At 45.2% G+C, this 14,790-nt stretch overlaps 1 protein-coding gene across 3 annotated transcripts in view; it reads right to left on the reverse strand.

Moving 5' to 3' along the window:
* The window catches only part of Ptprg (protein tyrosine phosphatase receptor type G), a 674,545-nt gene that overhangs the window by 88,381 nt on the left and 571,374 nt on the right, over nt 1–14,790 (reverse strand). For all 3 annotated transcript variants that reach the window (XM_048420806.3, XM_048420808.3, XM_085687941.2), the window contains exons 9-10: nt 10,959–11,143; nt 6,182–6,290 (exon numbers count right to left, since the gene is read on the reverse strand). In XM_048420806.3, the coding sequence (XP_048276763.1) occupies nt 6,182–6,290; nt 10,959–11,143 (294 nt within the window). The remainder of the gene's footprint in view (nt 1–6,181; nt 6,291–10,958; nt 11,144–14,790) is intronic.

A 14,790-nucleotide genomic window follows, 5' to 3' on the forward strand; every position in this document is an offset into this window, starting at 1 on the left:
GACAATCGGGATCTAGCCAGCTGTTCCCGTCACAAGCAATTCATTTAAAACTTGTGATTATTAGTGTTTTACTGAGACAGGACTTTAACAATAGTAAGATGCCCAGAACTGCAACGGACGGCTGTATTATTGCTGCATCAAATGCCTGTGAAACTCCACTGACCTTCAGATGCATTTTCCAGGGCTGTTGGGCTTCCGAGTTTCATCTATTTTGGGGTGGGGTCACCATTTCTCATCCTTGCAGTGATTTTAAAATGCATCTTTACCTTATGACAGCTTACCATCTTCTCGGCCGTTATTACATTTATGCATGTATTCCTTCATGAAGAGGCAGGGAATGGTGTGTGTGTGAGTGTGTGTGTGTGTGTGTGCATGCACACGTTGTGGAGATCAGAGGACAGCTCTGTGGAGTTGCTTCTCTTGCCCTATCACGTGGGACCGAGCTTGGCTCATCAGGTTTGGCTGTAAGCGTCTTCACAAACTGAGCCATCCTGCCAGTCCAACGGTTCATCTTGTATTAGCTCCTTTCCTGTGTCCTGCAATAATTCTATTGCCTTCCTCTCGCTCTGGACTGTCATGTGCTCCCTTCCCGCTTGATCCTGATAGGCTCCAAGGTATGCTCCACATAGTCACATCATTTTCTCTTCACTGCACACCTGTCCTGTGCTCTTTTCTTCGCAGAGTTCTGCTCTCCCATGCAGTCTCCATAAAAGATATACCCAGTATATGTTAACTTGTATTAATAAGCGAAGAATATAAAATTTACTACGTGAGCCAGTCTTAGTGTTTGATCTACTAATGTTCAGTTAGTTCATTTGCTTAATCATGCAGCTGACCTCCCCACCATTCATCTTCAGAGCTTCCTCACTTTGCAAAATGCAACTCCGGGTACGAACCAACCAACTCAGTTCCTTTTATCTGGGAGCCACCACCACTGGATGGTATTTTCTATCTCCGTGTGTGACTCTTCTATATTGTGCATGTAAATGTAATCATGCCCATTTGTACTTTGGTGACTGATGTATTTCACATAGCATAATGTCTGCAAAGGTCACCCTTGCAAAACAGGCACGGGCCAGAATTTCTTTACTTTTTTATAATGCTCAATAATATTCTCTTGTGCGTCTCTACCGACTATGTTTAGCCATTCATTTGCTGAGGCACATTTGGCTCCTGAATAACGCTAGACATCATAACTTATAATAGAAATACATCAGCCTTCTTGGGGTTATCTAATAAAACTAGAACATTCTATAAACTCAAGACCTGCCTCCTACACACACACAGCCTCAAAACATTACCAAAAATGCCAATCAACCAAGCAAGTAATGTACCTGCTATGCTTTTTACCTAATCTAGAAATGGCAAGGGCCCTACACAATTTTGTTTGCCCTATAATAATAAAAAGAAAAGGCCCCCAAACCACCACCAACAACAACAACAACAAGAAACACTGACTGTGTTATTAACTTTAGCCTGCCACTCCTTTTCTTGGGCACCTGGCATCTTGCTACTCCCTTAACCACCTATGCCCCTCGACAGGCCCCATGGACACCCGAGTTCACAACCCCTGACCTAACAGTGCATTCATTTTGTTTAAGCAAAAGTACAGTGTGCAAAGAGAACCGGGAAGACGGATCTACAAGTCAATACAACTGCTTACAGGTTGTATTACAGGTCAAATAAAGATGCTAAGGCTGCAACTCTAACCTGGGGCAAAATATACCCAGACAGGCATGCACATCCTGCTTCCTTCACAGAAGATAAAAGGCTCCCAGGAGCCCTGTGGTCCATGCGCTTTAAAAGGGGGTCTGAGAAGGCCAATGGGTTCAGCAGCCATTCCATCAGGCTGCTGGCTTTATTTGTCTTAACAGTCCCTGAGATCTGATACCATTCTACTGCCGGATCGACTCAGTGATTTCTGAGAATGGCGGACGGTGATTGCTCCTCGACACGGCAGCAGCTTCAGGACCAATGGCTTGTCACTTGGTGCTTGCATTAAATGCATACACACGTCACTGCAGCTCAGATTTGTTTAAAATATTATGACAAGTGTAGATGACTTTAACTGATTCCCCTCTGATGGATTTTAGTTCTTAAGGCCACTGTGAGGGAGGATGTGCCTGACGACTTTTATGCTCAGACGGAAGGCTCTGGAAGCCCCGTGGGTGACTGACTGCTGAGCGCTGTGCAGTGGCTAGCGCAGCTGCCCATCGGGCCTGGTGTCAACATGGAAGACTTTGTGTGGTGAGAGACAGGGTGGTTCACAGCTGTCCATGAGCCACGGAGCTGAGATTAAGAACACAGATCTCCACGCAGTAGCTTAAATGATTCATCTCAAGGTGATTGCTCTCTGAACATAACTTCCTCATCTGTAAAACCAAACCGAACCACAACTATAGGTCGTGTTCCCCAACAAACGGACACACACAAATCCCTGACATGATAAACTGTCCCGGGATGTCGGGATGAAGCAGCCGAAGTGGTGACACTCTGTAAGGGGAGCCACACCATAAATGCCACTTGCTATGAAGGCTGCTAAGACATGGATCACAGTGGCTGAGGACAGCTATTAGTATCTTAGCATTTATTCTACTCTATTAATTTATTTACTTATTTATGTGCCTTTGTATACCTGTGCATGTCACAGCATGTACATGCTATCGGAACACGCTTTGAGGTCAGAGATCTACTTTCTTTCATCAGGTAGATCCTGAGATCAACCTCAGGTCTGCAGGCTGGGCAGCAGCTGTCTTTACCAGTGGAGCTGCTTCGCCAGTCCAGAGCTTTGGCATATTATATGGGTCACAAATACAGTTATAATCACTACAAATAATACTTCATGTGAGTTTCTATGCTGCCCCACCTTATATAAATTTATTTTTAAAAAGCAGTTATAGGAAAAAAAAAAAAGACTTCTCTGGAATTCTCAAAGATCCTGTTTTCATTCTTCAACCTTGAGTCTGAGTAGGAGGTGAATTCTGCACCTTGCTCTCTCTTGCTCCGAAGCAGTAGGAGAAGGCTGGGCACAAACGGGCAGCGGGCTGACCTTGGTGAGGGTGTGGGTTGGTGGGCACAGGGCTTTCATGGGTGGTATGGGGAGGTATGAACCAAGGATCTGCTCCTATTCAACACATGGGGGTGAATGCCCTGCACACAAGGAGCCAACGGTCTGAGCAGAGAGCAGAACATGTGCAGACACCAGTCATTTTCAACAAGCCATTGTGACCAGACATTTAAGATGTTTCCTGATTTGAATTTATACCTGATGGGGCCTTTTCGGAATAGCGTTGTTACAAACCTTTAACTTTTCAGAGGCCAGGCAGCCCAGGACTATTAATCAAAGGAGACCCTGCTGCAGCTCCCAGGCTCTGGGTCCAGGCAACAAGAGGCCTAATCATGATTTATGGGGCTGAAGTTCCAAGGCCTGGCTGCAGCAAGCTCCCAGACCGGCCGACCTTCTCCCTCCCCTTGCCTCACACAGACCCTGCCACGGCCCAAGGAGCCTACTCAACATGGAATAATGCATTTTTGTAAATGTGTGGACACAGATTTATTTATGAAAAAAATGAAACTATGGTAAACTTTAGTTAATTTTTAACAGAAGGATGAAATCATTAGCCAAGAATGTTTAAATGACACACGCACATTCCAGATCCTTGGAAATCTATGCTGGAGGACGTCCCCCTGGGTTCATCGTTTAGTGGGTGTGTTTTTTTTTTTTTTCTTTTCTTCAAGACAGGGTTTTTCTGTAGCTTTGGAGCCTGTCCTGGAACTAGCTCTTGTAGACCAGGCTGGCCTCAAACTCACAGAGATCCGCCTGCCTCTGCCTCCCGAATGCTGGGATTAAAGGTGTGTGTCACCACCGCCAGCTATTGTTTACTATTTTCAACCAAACCTAATGAAGGCTGAAACTTTATGAACGCTCCCATGATGATCAAATGACTTCACATACTGGAGTATTTGGATTTCACCATTTCTGGGTGTGGAATGTCCAACTGGTAAGGTCTAGACAAGCACTTCACAATGACACACCAGGAGTTGTTGGTCCACAGTCTGTGACTTATGCTACACTGATTATTTAAGACACGATGGTGTTAGGTACAATGGCCCCCATGGATGTGCCTGCCTGTAAATACTACCCGTTTCCTTAGAGTGGCAAACTTGAGTGGCCTTGAGAAGACAAACAACACATGTTCTCAGCAGGGCACAGCTGATGATTGCGGGCTGGGACCTGCACCCTTTCGGCAGAGCCCAGCTCCAACTTGGCATTCTTCAGCATTTAACGTGCCTGTCAGTCACTAGGGCCATCTTGCTAGAACTCACATTGCTAGGCCCCACTGCCAGGATTCAAAAGTAGTTGGTGTGAGGGTTTGTGAGCGTGCGGAGCTCAGAGGCTTCAGATGGTGCTGGTGCAACCTGCCCACATGACTTAAAGGGTCTGTGATTTCACACACATCCGTGGTGTTTTCTAGGGGGAAGTCCAGATGTTTAATCTGATCTACACCTCGGAAGCTAAGGATCAGCTGAGTATGGTCTCTGTTGCAGAAAGACATGCAAAGCAAAATGGGGTAACACTGGCCTGGTGTGCAGGCTTTTCACCTGACAGACAGAAGGCTGCGGCCTTGAAGAAGTAAGCAGCTTGAGCGGCCGGAGTCTCTGTGCGGAGCCCGAAGCCCTGAGTTTCCTGATGGATTTAGTTTCTGTTATGAAACTGTATTCATGAACTAAGGACCACAGGTGACTGCTGATTTCTGTAAACAATACTAGGATTAGAATACTAGGGCAGGAAAAAAAATCATATCCCACCATTACTTCTATAATTTTTTGTTATTAGTATATTTTTATGATAGAGAGTGAACCTAAGCCTCGTGGATGCTAGCCACATGCTTCACTACTAAGCTACAACCGATCTGATCTATCTATCTATCTATCTATCTATCTATCTATCTATCTATCTATCTATCTATTTATCTATCTAATCTATCTATCCATCTTCTCTATCTATCCATCTTCTCTATCTATCTATCCATCTTCTCTATCTATCTATCTATCTATCTATCTATTAATCTATCTATCTAATCTATCTATCCATCTTCTCTATCTATCCATCTTCTCTATCTATCCATCTTCTCTATCTATCCATCTTATCTATCTATCTATCTAATCTATCTATCTATCCATATTCTCTATCTATCTATCTATCTATCTATCTATCTATCTATCTATCTATCTATCTATCTAAAGTTCTGGAGCTTGACATGGCTCAGTTGTTAAAAACACTCGCTGCTCTTGCAGAGGACCCAGGGTTCGGATCCTAGCACTTACATGCAGCTTACAGGTGTCTGTTGCAATTCCAGGTTATCTTTACATTCTCCTGGCCTTACTCATGAGTACTGAATGTATGCGGTGCATATATACGCGTGAAAATAAAACACGTATACTGACAAAATAAAATAAGATTCCAATATTGCATTCATGAAACCTTTGTACTGATTGCTTTTTAGAAAAATGACTCCAGAAAATGCACGAAGGCAAAATTCCATTTGGTTCACCCTCAGTTTGGCCCTAAACCCTCCTAAAGGTCCCCAGGCAGCATAGAACACAGATCTCCAGACTGGGAACCATGAAAGTACTACACAGAGACTTTCTGTGTGTCTTGCAAACTGGAAGGACAAATTTTATATCTTGGGTTAGGTGGTGGTGGTGCATGCCTTTAATTCCAGTACCCAGGAGGCAGAGATTTCTGTGAGTTTGAGGCCAGCCTGGTCTACAGAGCTAGTTCCAGGACAGAGAGCTGTTACACAGAAAAACCTGGTCACAGAATACCAAAACTAACTAATTAATTAGAACAAAATATGTATCTTGGGCTCCAGTTCTTAAAAAGGCAAAGATCAGTCCTGCTAGATGTCTAGGTAGGAAGCTATGGCAGGAATCAGGAGACAACACCATCTGACATAGCTTCAAACAAGAGGTACAGCCGGAAAACACCAATAAAGCAGTGTAGAGATAGCCCTGCTTTCCCTCTCCTTCTATCGGCCTCTGAAACCTCCAACCCCAAAGACAGACCTAAACGACCAGAGCTCCCTGAATACGGCTTACACCCTCTATGAACCAAGTCCCTGAGGAAAGAAGCTGTGTTAGGGACAGTGGTTGGCATGAAGAGAACAACCAGACTTACCTTGAAAGAGCATCGTCTGACTGAAGTCACTGCGCATGTCATTCCGACACACGGCCTGCACTCGGAACAGGTAAAGGCTATCAGGTGACACATGGCTAATGGTGGCCTTCTGCAGGGGAAGGAAGAGAAGGTACCGAGTTGGTTCTGAGCTCACAGATGCGGTTCACCCAAGACCAAACCTGGGCATCCCAGAGTTCCGACGGTTGGCTTTCTCTAGAGAGAGACTGCTTAGGAATAACCTCGTAGGGGAATCTGTTTCAACACTGAAGAATTACCAGCAACTGGTTCAAGACTTGGGACAGGTCTTGAGCCTTTTTGTTCTCAAAGCCCCGACTTCGGTCGTTATCACTAAACATCAGAAATTGTAATTATTCTCCACAACCACCTCCACAGTTATTAAACAAAAGAACTCCAGAGCCATGTCAGTTTTAGAAAATTAGCAAAAAAAAAAAATCTCTGCCTGGATGGTTTTCTTCTTGTTGTTGCTGTCTAAGGCCCTCCGCACAAAGAACAAAATCAACAGACTTAGAAGACATAACTTTGCCACACTACTCTCTAGCTGGGTGACCCTGAAACATGCACTAAATGTCTTCTAGCCTCTGCTAGTCTGTGGACAGGCATGGCCACCTAAGAGGGCTGTGCAACACAGGCCAGGCAAACTTCGCTCTTGGGAACATTGAACAAAGCAGCAGCTACAGTCAGCAAGCTATGGCTTGCATTCAGATCCAGCAGGCCATCTCTTACTGTCACACAGGCATGGCCATTGTGTTTCTGTTTGTGGCTTTGTGTGTGTGTGTGTGTGTGTGTGTGTGTGTGTGTGTGTGTGTGTGTATTCTGGGTAGTTACTTTCACTTGAACATTGACAAGCTACAGCCTGCATGCTAGATCAGGCAGCTCATCTGTTATTATAAAGTTTCATTGGCACACAGACAAGGTCATTGGTGTGTGTGTGTGTGTGTGTGTGTGTGTGTGTGTGTGTGTGTGTGCATGTATTCTGTACATGTTCACCAAAACATTGACAAGGTTAAAATGTTTGGGCAGACTATATGGCCCAGAAGCCTAAAATAATTACTGCCTGGCCCTTTCTAGAAAAATGTTTGTCAACTGTCATCAGACATCATGAGCCACATCCTGACCACCATTCCTCAATGCTTCCTCTCCATACCTTTAACACCGAGGAAATGGAGCATTACCCACAAAGCAGGCAGCATTGTTTCTGGAGAAACAAGCAGGGAATGCCACTGGTCTCCAACGGTTCCGTCTAATGGATGCTAGGTCTCCTGGCAGATGTATGTACTCTGGGCCAGTACAAATGAAACTACCAAGAGGGTTCTCCTGGCACAGCCACCATAATTCTCTCATTTGGCATTAGCATGTAGTCATGGCAACACTGGTTGCTACCACTGGGAACAACTTCCAGATGGGAATGGGGGGGGGGGTTAAGTGTGTGGGATAATGCTCTTGTACACTGAAAAGATTTGTCACTCATATTAGTTTAATAAAATGCTGATTGGCCAGTAGCCAGGCAGGAAGTATAGGTAAGGTGACCAGATTAAGAGAATTCTGGGAAGAGGAAAGGCAGAGAGTCAGTCACCACAGAGGAAGCAAGATAAGAATGCCTCACAGACTAAAGACACCAAGCCATGTGGCTAAACATAGACAAGAATTATAGGTTAATTAAGCTGTAAGAGACTTAACAATAAGTCTGAGCTAATAGGACAACCAGTTTATAGCTAATAAAAGCCTCTGTGTGTTTCTTTGGGACTGAACAGTTGTGAGACCAGGTGGGATAAAAACTTCCGTCTACAAATGGCGCCCAAATGTGTAACAAGAATTTCCACATAAAGCCTGAGAAAGCTTTAAAAAAGGAAAAAAAGAATCCTAGACAGACAAGACCAGAGTCAAGTGCAGATTCTTGGTAACCATTTTGTCTCTGATAGGCTCTGTTTTCTGGCAGCAAGCAGAGAGCATAGATGCACTAAGGCCGAAGAGGACAGCCTGATCTACAGAGTGAGTTCCAGGATAGCCAAAGATATATAGAGAAACCCTGTCTCAATAAAACAAAAATAAAAATAAAAATGAAAGAAATAAAGTTTAAACAAAGTTATGTAAAGATAGAAAATATATAGAGAATCTGGATACTGGATGTTATTGTGTTCTCTCTGAATTGTCTGACTGCTGAGGAAGGAGCAACAGCTGCTAAAAGACATTTGATTATAAATGCTGCTGAATTAATCTGATCTATATATTTTAAAAATGCCTTGACTTCAAATTTTAAGTCAAAAGATATGTTACCTTGGAGAAGAGGTTTTGCTTTTGTTTCCACAGCAAATGAGAGGCTGTGGATTCATTCTGGGTTAAGAGAATAAGGCTATCTGATAGAGGAAGATCCCTAAAAAAAAATCTACAATGGGAATGGATTGCTCAGATAATCTAACATTTCAGAGCACCTCTGTTGCAGTTTCTTCTGAGCTCTGCATCCAAAACAGCTTCAAGGCTGTTGGCTGAGATGATCCAGGTACACCAGTACCAGTACACCAGGTACTCCAGTCAGGACTTGACCATAATCCTAAATTTTCTTTGGGTCCTCCCAAAGTATCAGTGCTCCTAGTCAGTAGGAAGTAGCCTAGAAAACTATGCCTACATGCCCCAAAAAATAGATTAGGGATTTTTGCTTTTGTTTAGAGTTTTGGTTTCACGTTGTTATGGACAATGGTCAAGAAAAAAGCTAAACAAACAGAGGAGGTTAGACTTAGAGTATTTGTTTTGAAAAGAAAGGGGTAATTCTGTGGGATAATGTTCTTGTACACTATAAAGATTTGCCACTCATATTAGTTTAATAAGACACAGATTGGCCAGAAGCCAGGCAGGAAGTATAGACAGGATGACGAGATTAAGAGAATTCTGGGAAGAGGAAAGGCAGGGAGTCATTCGCCAGCACAACACAGAGAAAGCAAGATGAGAGCACCTCACTGAGGAAAGTTACCAAGCCTTGTGGCTAAACAGACAAAATTATGGGTTAACTTAAGTTGTAAGACCTAGTTAATAATAAGCCTGATCTCACAGGCCAAATGGTTTATGATTAATATGAGCCTCTATGTGTTTCTTTGGGACTGAACAGCATCAGGACTGGGCAGGACAGAAACCCCTGTCTACAGTTAAGGTCAAGTTCCTTAGGCTTTACTCCAATCTCTTAGAAAAAGCATTGAGCACCAACACAGGGGTGCAATGAACGTGTGGGACAGGAGGCTGGCCAAGCCTTGCGGTAACTGTGAGCTAAAGAGCACTCTCCTGAGTCAGCACTCACGGCGTGTGGCAGAAATAAGAAACTTAATTTTGTGTGTCTCAACAGGAAAAAAAAAAAGCCTCTATGAGTCCCTGTGAAACGGAACATGCCGTCAAAGCAGAGTCTTCTGCCCATCTCGCTTTTGGAATTTAATTTATGCCTTGTTCCCTGAGCCTCTGCCCCATCTTCTAATCAGAGCAAAATCTTCACTTCATCTAGGTGGAATGTACTAGAATTCACTCCAAGCCAGCATCTCTTCCTCCCCGCGTATTTAATTATTTTCCACTTTGAACAAGAAACAGGAGGAGCGCTGAGATGATTTCTGCAGATTAATGCAAGCCTGACGTCAGGAAGGGGAGGACTCCCTGATGGACTCCCCGTGCGCAAGGGAAAGGTGAAGGCACACCGTGACCTTGGGTGCCTTCCAACACAGCCCTCTCCAATTTCACGAGGCTCTGTGCTCCCTGATGCGACCCAGATAACAATGTCTAGTAGGGGAATTGAAAAGATAAATGACAATGAAGCAAAAGAATCTTCATCTAAAGGAATATGAAAAGTATTATTCTATGACTGATTGAATGAGCACCGAGGACTTTCTATTGGGAGAAGAAAAAAAAGTGGCAAGTCATTAAGAGTCCCACTCTGAGGAGAAGCATTTTCCATGTGCATATACAATTACAGGCTTCATTATTCTGGGGCCCCCTTTGATTAACAATAAAGCAGCAAGGCTTTCAAACTCACACGTGTCACTTTGAGTTTCTTAAAGACTCGTGCTTGTTGGACGGTTTACAATGAGGGAGTAGATCTTCTACAAGTAGATGCCCAAAGGGTCTTGCTGGGCGTCTGGGGCCAGATATCCACGTACATTTTAAAGAGATGCTGGCTTTGGTCTGTGTGGCCAACATGAGGTCAGATTATGTCACAGCATCTCCAACAGAACAGAGCATAAAGCGCCCCGGGCTCTGGAGTTCATCAGGCAACAAGAATGTGTACTGACACATGAGAACCATGACACACGAGGGACCGTGAGGACTGTGGCCAGCAGCAGGCAGAGTTGTGTGCAGAAGAGACGAGGAGGTGGAAGCGGACGTGGGGTAACTGTGAGAGGTAACACTCAAACACAGCTCACTAAGGGTCATGACCCGCAGTGCACTTAGGTAACACGCCTAATACATATAACAACCTGATCGGAAGAAAAGGGCTTGTTTGGGATGAATGGAAAGCAGCCAGTTTAAAAGGGAAAACCGGGGTGTGTGATAGGTCCGGGCCGAGGTGTATGTGTGCACGCCGAGGTGTATGTGTGGAGGAAGAAGACAATATTAGGTGTGGTCCTTGTTTTCCATCTCCCTCGAGACACGGTCTTGTCCACTGCTCTGTATGCCAGGCTAGCTGCCAGCTTTTCGGGGCTCTCTGTCACAATCTCCTCTCTCCCTATAGGAGGAGATACGCTCTCTGTGTACCATCAGAGGTCTCGATCCCAGGGGGTCTTACCAAGTCCTTGTCGCTGTCCTTAGTAAACGTCTTCTCTTTCTCATCCTCATTCTTGGTCCAGCTATAGGAGATCATGTAATTCATGATGGGCGGGTGGTAGATGGTTTCCGGTTGGCTCCAGGACACCTGCAGTGCTGTCTGGTTCAGAGGCTGCACCTTCATGTGGATGGGTGGAGAGCTGCAGACTGGAGACACAGGTAAAAATGAACGGGCAGCAGCACCACCTGCCACTCAAACGTGTGCCCCTTGACTCCAGGAAACGGTTCTCAGGAAGTATGTACTCCCAGCCAACCACACTCTCTTCCATATCAGTTATTCCTTCCTATCTTCACCTATTTAGTCGTCCATTGCGCATGGGCACGTGCACATACATGTGGACACGTATATGTGCACGTGTGCACACAAGTATGCACCCGCACGTGTGAATGTGTGGAGGAGGAGGAGGATGACCTTGTTGTCCTTTCTCCAGCGTCATATATTTTTGAGACAGTGCTTCTCACTGGCCTGGAACTTTCCAAGGACAGGGCTACCTGCTCAGTGCTGAGGTCCCAGGCACTGGGGTTTTCACCACACCTGGCAATTTTTTCTATTTTTTTAAAGATGGGTTCTGGGGTTCAAACTCGGGCCCTCACGATTGCAAGGCGAGCATTTTGCTAACTGAGCCATCGCCCCACCTCTTTTTATTTTTTGAGACATAGATTTGCTATATAGTCCAGACTAGCCCTAAAGTCACGGTTTTACTACCTTATTCCCTTAAGACCTGGGACTGCAATCATGAACTACCATGCTCATCCCCAATACACACATGCACGTGCGCGTGCACACACACACACACACACACACACACACTTTTAATTAAGTAGACACTCTGTTACTTCAGCCCTAAATACTCTGGCCTGCAGTTTCTAAGAACAACAACATTCTCTCATCTAACCTTACAGCCATTATCCTACCTACAAAAAAGCAGCTGTCAGGTTAACAGGATTATCTCATACAATGTCCATATTCAAACTTGTCCCCTTGTCCTCAGAATCACTTAGAGCTACGCTTCTCTTGTTACCCTTTATTAATAAAGCTTTATCCTGACTTGCCCTCAGAACAGACTCTTTGAGGAAGCTAAGACACTGGACTGGACGGCTATCCAACTAACTATGGTTGCATATGAAATTTTATTGCAAACAGATTAACGCATACATGCAATGCAGTCTTTAAATAACTTTAAGGCAAAGGCACCCACAAAAAAGATGGCTTCCTCTGAGGGCCAGTCTGTCTTTCCATCCGTGTAGCTGGAAAGCTTTAGGTGATGTGACGGAGCTACATCTGTCTAGGGCCAACTCACTAAAGTCTTGACCACTCTGGATCAGTCTGCAGAGGGGAGACTGGGGCACTCGCTGCTCTTGAAGGTGCCCAGTGACTGCCACCCTTCTCCTCAGCAGCACAGCCACACTTGTCCCTGGACCTAAACAAGTGTCTCCTCGGGGCCGATTCCCCTCAGTCGCCAAGGGGAGATGAAGATTTCGGAGGAACTGCCTGTGTACGGTTGGTATTGGACACAGGTCTGGACAGATACCAGGAAGGAAAATGTCACTGTCTTATAGGCTCTCCAGAGAAGGATGAGACTCTGCTGGGGGCTGACTCCCTTGAAGAAGGCCCTCTCAACTGAGTGCTCAGCAAGACTACCTGGGTGGGGTTGGGGAAGAAGCAAAGTCCGCAGAAGGGACCCAGGAGCAATAGTCCAGGTTTGAGAAGCCTGGAGAACCAGATTAAAATTCAGGCCTTTCTCCCACGAGCTCCTGGAAACCACTGGAAAAGCCTGAGGCCAGACGGCAAGGAGAAGTTGTTCTGACAAAGACTCATTTGGTTCCACCAAAGCAGAATCCCAAGAGGGAGGGGGAGGGCTATCCAGGGGCAGGGGCATGGCCTTCTCTGCATGTCAGGGCAGTGGCTGGGCTAGTGGCAAGTTCGAAGCTATATTGCCAAACAGAGCACCAAGAGACACGCACCTCTTTTCCCAAACCTAAGGCTGCCTCTGAAGCCAATGGTCACCCTCCTGCAGAGAGGCATGGCTGGCTTTGGCTGTAGCCCTGCCTGGCAAGAGGCTCCTTGTCTCTATTGGAGAGATGTGCTTTGCGTGGCTTCAACAGGAAGAAGTGGGGATTGATGAGACATTCTCATTGCCCTGGAGAATGCCCCCTACCCTGAGGCGTGGGTACCAAGCCACCATGCATTTGCCTCCAGAGCAGAGATTTCAAATACAGACGATGAAGACTGCTGGGGTGGCCAAAGGTGACATAACAGAACAAGAACACTAGGGGGCGACATGGTACTGCTTTTAAAGAGTTCAACTTACTAGGCTTCTGTTTCTCAAGACAGCACAAAGGGAGGGGGAAAATCAGCAGAGATCCACATCTCCATCCTTCTTAACACTGGCAGTGAGGCCAAGTTTATCTACTGGTAATATTCTATATGCCACAAAGATGACCTAATTTCCACATCTCTCACCTCCTACTACATTCTTATTTTCCTTATGTTCTTAAGCCATTAACTCCCCTGCCGCAATTACTGGTGAGCTGTCAGGGGCACATCTCTCCGGCAGTGACATCACAGTGACATAAATACCCTCAGCACCCACATGCACCATGCTTATTTATTTTTTCTTTGAAATGAAAACGTCTGGCCTTTTCTATGTAGATGAAGATGATTCATGTTTTCTTGAAATATATAGGACACAAAAGAGAAAGTTCTAAGATTCACCCCAAATGTTACTGTAACCTCAGACAACCATTGTGAACATCTTAGAATCCAATGTCTGATAGATTATCTATCTCTTTCTGCATAGGTCAAAGAGGATTACACATAATGTAATGTAAGGGAAAAAAATGGAGTAAGAAAGAGGTGGACGTGGTCATACACGCCAAACAGCACAGACATCCTCAAGATGAGGCAGGGGATTCTCAGGTCTGAGACCAGGCTAAGCTGCACAACCAGACCCTGCCTCAAAAGCCAAAGGAAGCAAAACCCCAAACAGACCAATAAGAAGAACAGAGGCATAAGGTCTGTAGGTAAGTGGATGTCGTAGCTAGCCAGTTGTGCCTATAATAAATGGAGTTTAGATGCCATTGCTTTGAGTAGAAAGTACAGAATCTCCCATCAGTTACAAACTACAGAGCTAAGCTCTCAGGGGACAGAACCACCTGCTAGGCAAGCGTTTCTCTAGCTAAGGGGTCACTCTAGATCCATACTTGCCCTAGACTGCCCAAGACCAGGTCAGAGGTAAGAAGACGTTGCCCGAGGGGCCCGCCTCCCAACAGTCCCTGGCTAGGGAAAAGTGCAACAAGGACAGAAGCTTCTCTCCGTTCTCTATTTTCAAGCTTGCTTCCCATGTTCTGAGACAGTGGGTTTCTGGACATCGGGGGGCTGATGGAAGAGGGCTCTGCAGAGGGAGCACCGTACCAGAAGAACCCAGGATAGAGCCTGGCATTCTTTTTTTTTTTAATTTTTTTCCCTTATCTATTTATTTATTTATTTATTTAAATAATTTCCACTTCCTCCCCTCCTCCCAATACCCTCCCTAGAGCCTGGCGTTCTTATCTATAAAAAGGGTAGATAGTAAATATTTTTGGCATTGCATGTCACGTGGTCTCTCTTGCCTTCAAAGCACAAAGCAGCAGAGGCCGTGAGAATGTGAGCCTGGCTGTGCCCGGGAGAAGGCACACAGCGGTGTTACACTTCAGCTTTGGATGAATTCTATGGCTCTCACTCTTGGCTCTTCTGTGCTGCTTTAAGGTATTAACATTCAGTTTATGTCACACAAACTTTGGTGGTGGGTGAG

Source organism: Myodes glareolus, chromosome 5 (genome assembly GCF_982192425.1).
Source record: "Myodes glareolus chromosome 5, mMyoGla1.1, whole genome shotgun sequence".
NCBI lineage: Eukaryota > Metazoa > Chordata > Mammalia > Rodentia > Cricetidae > Myodes > Myodes glareolus.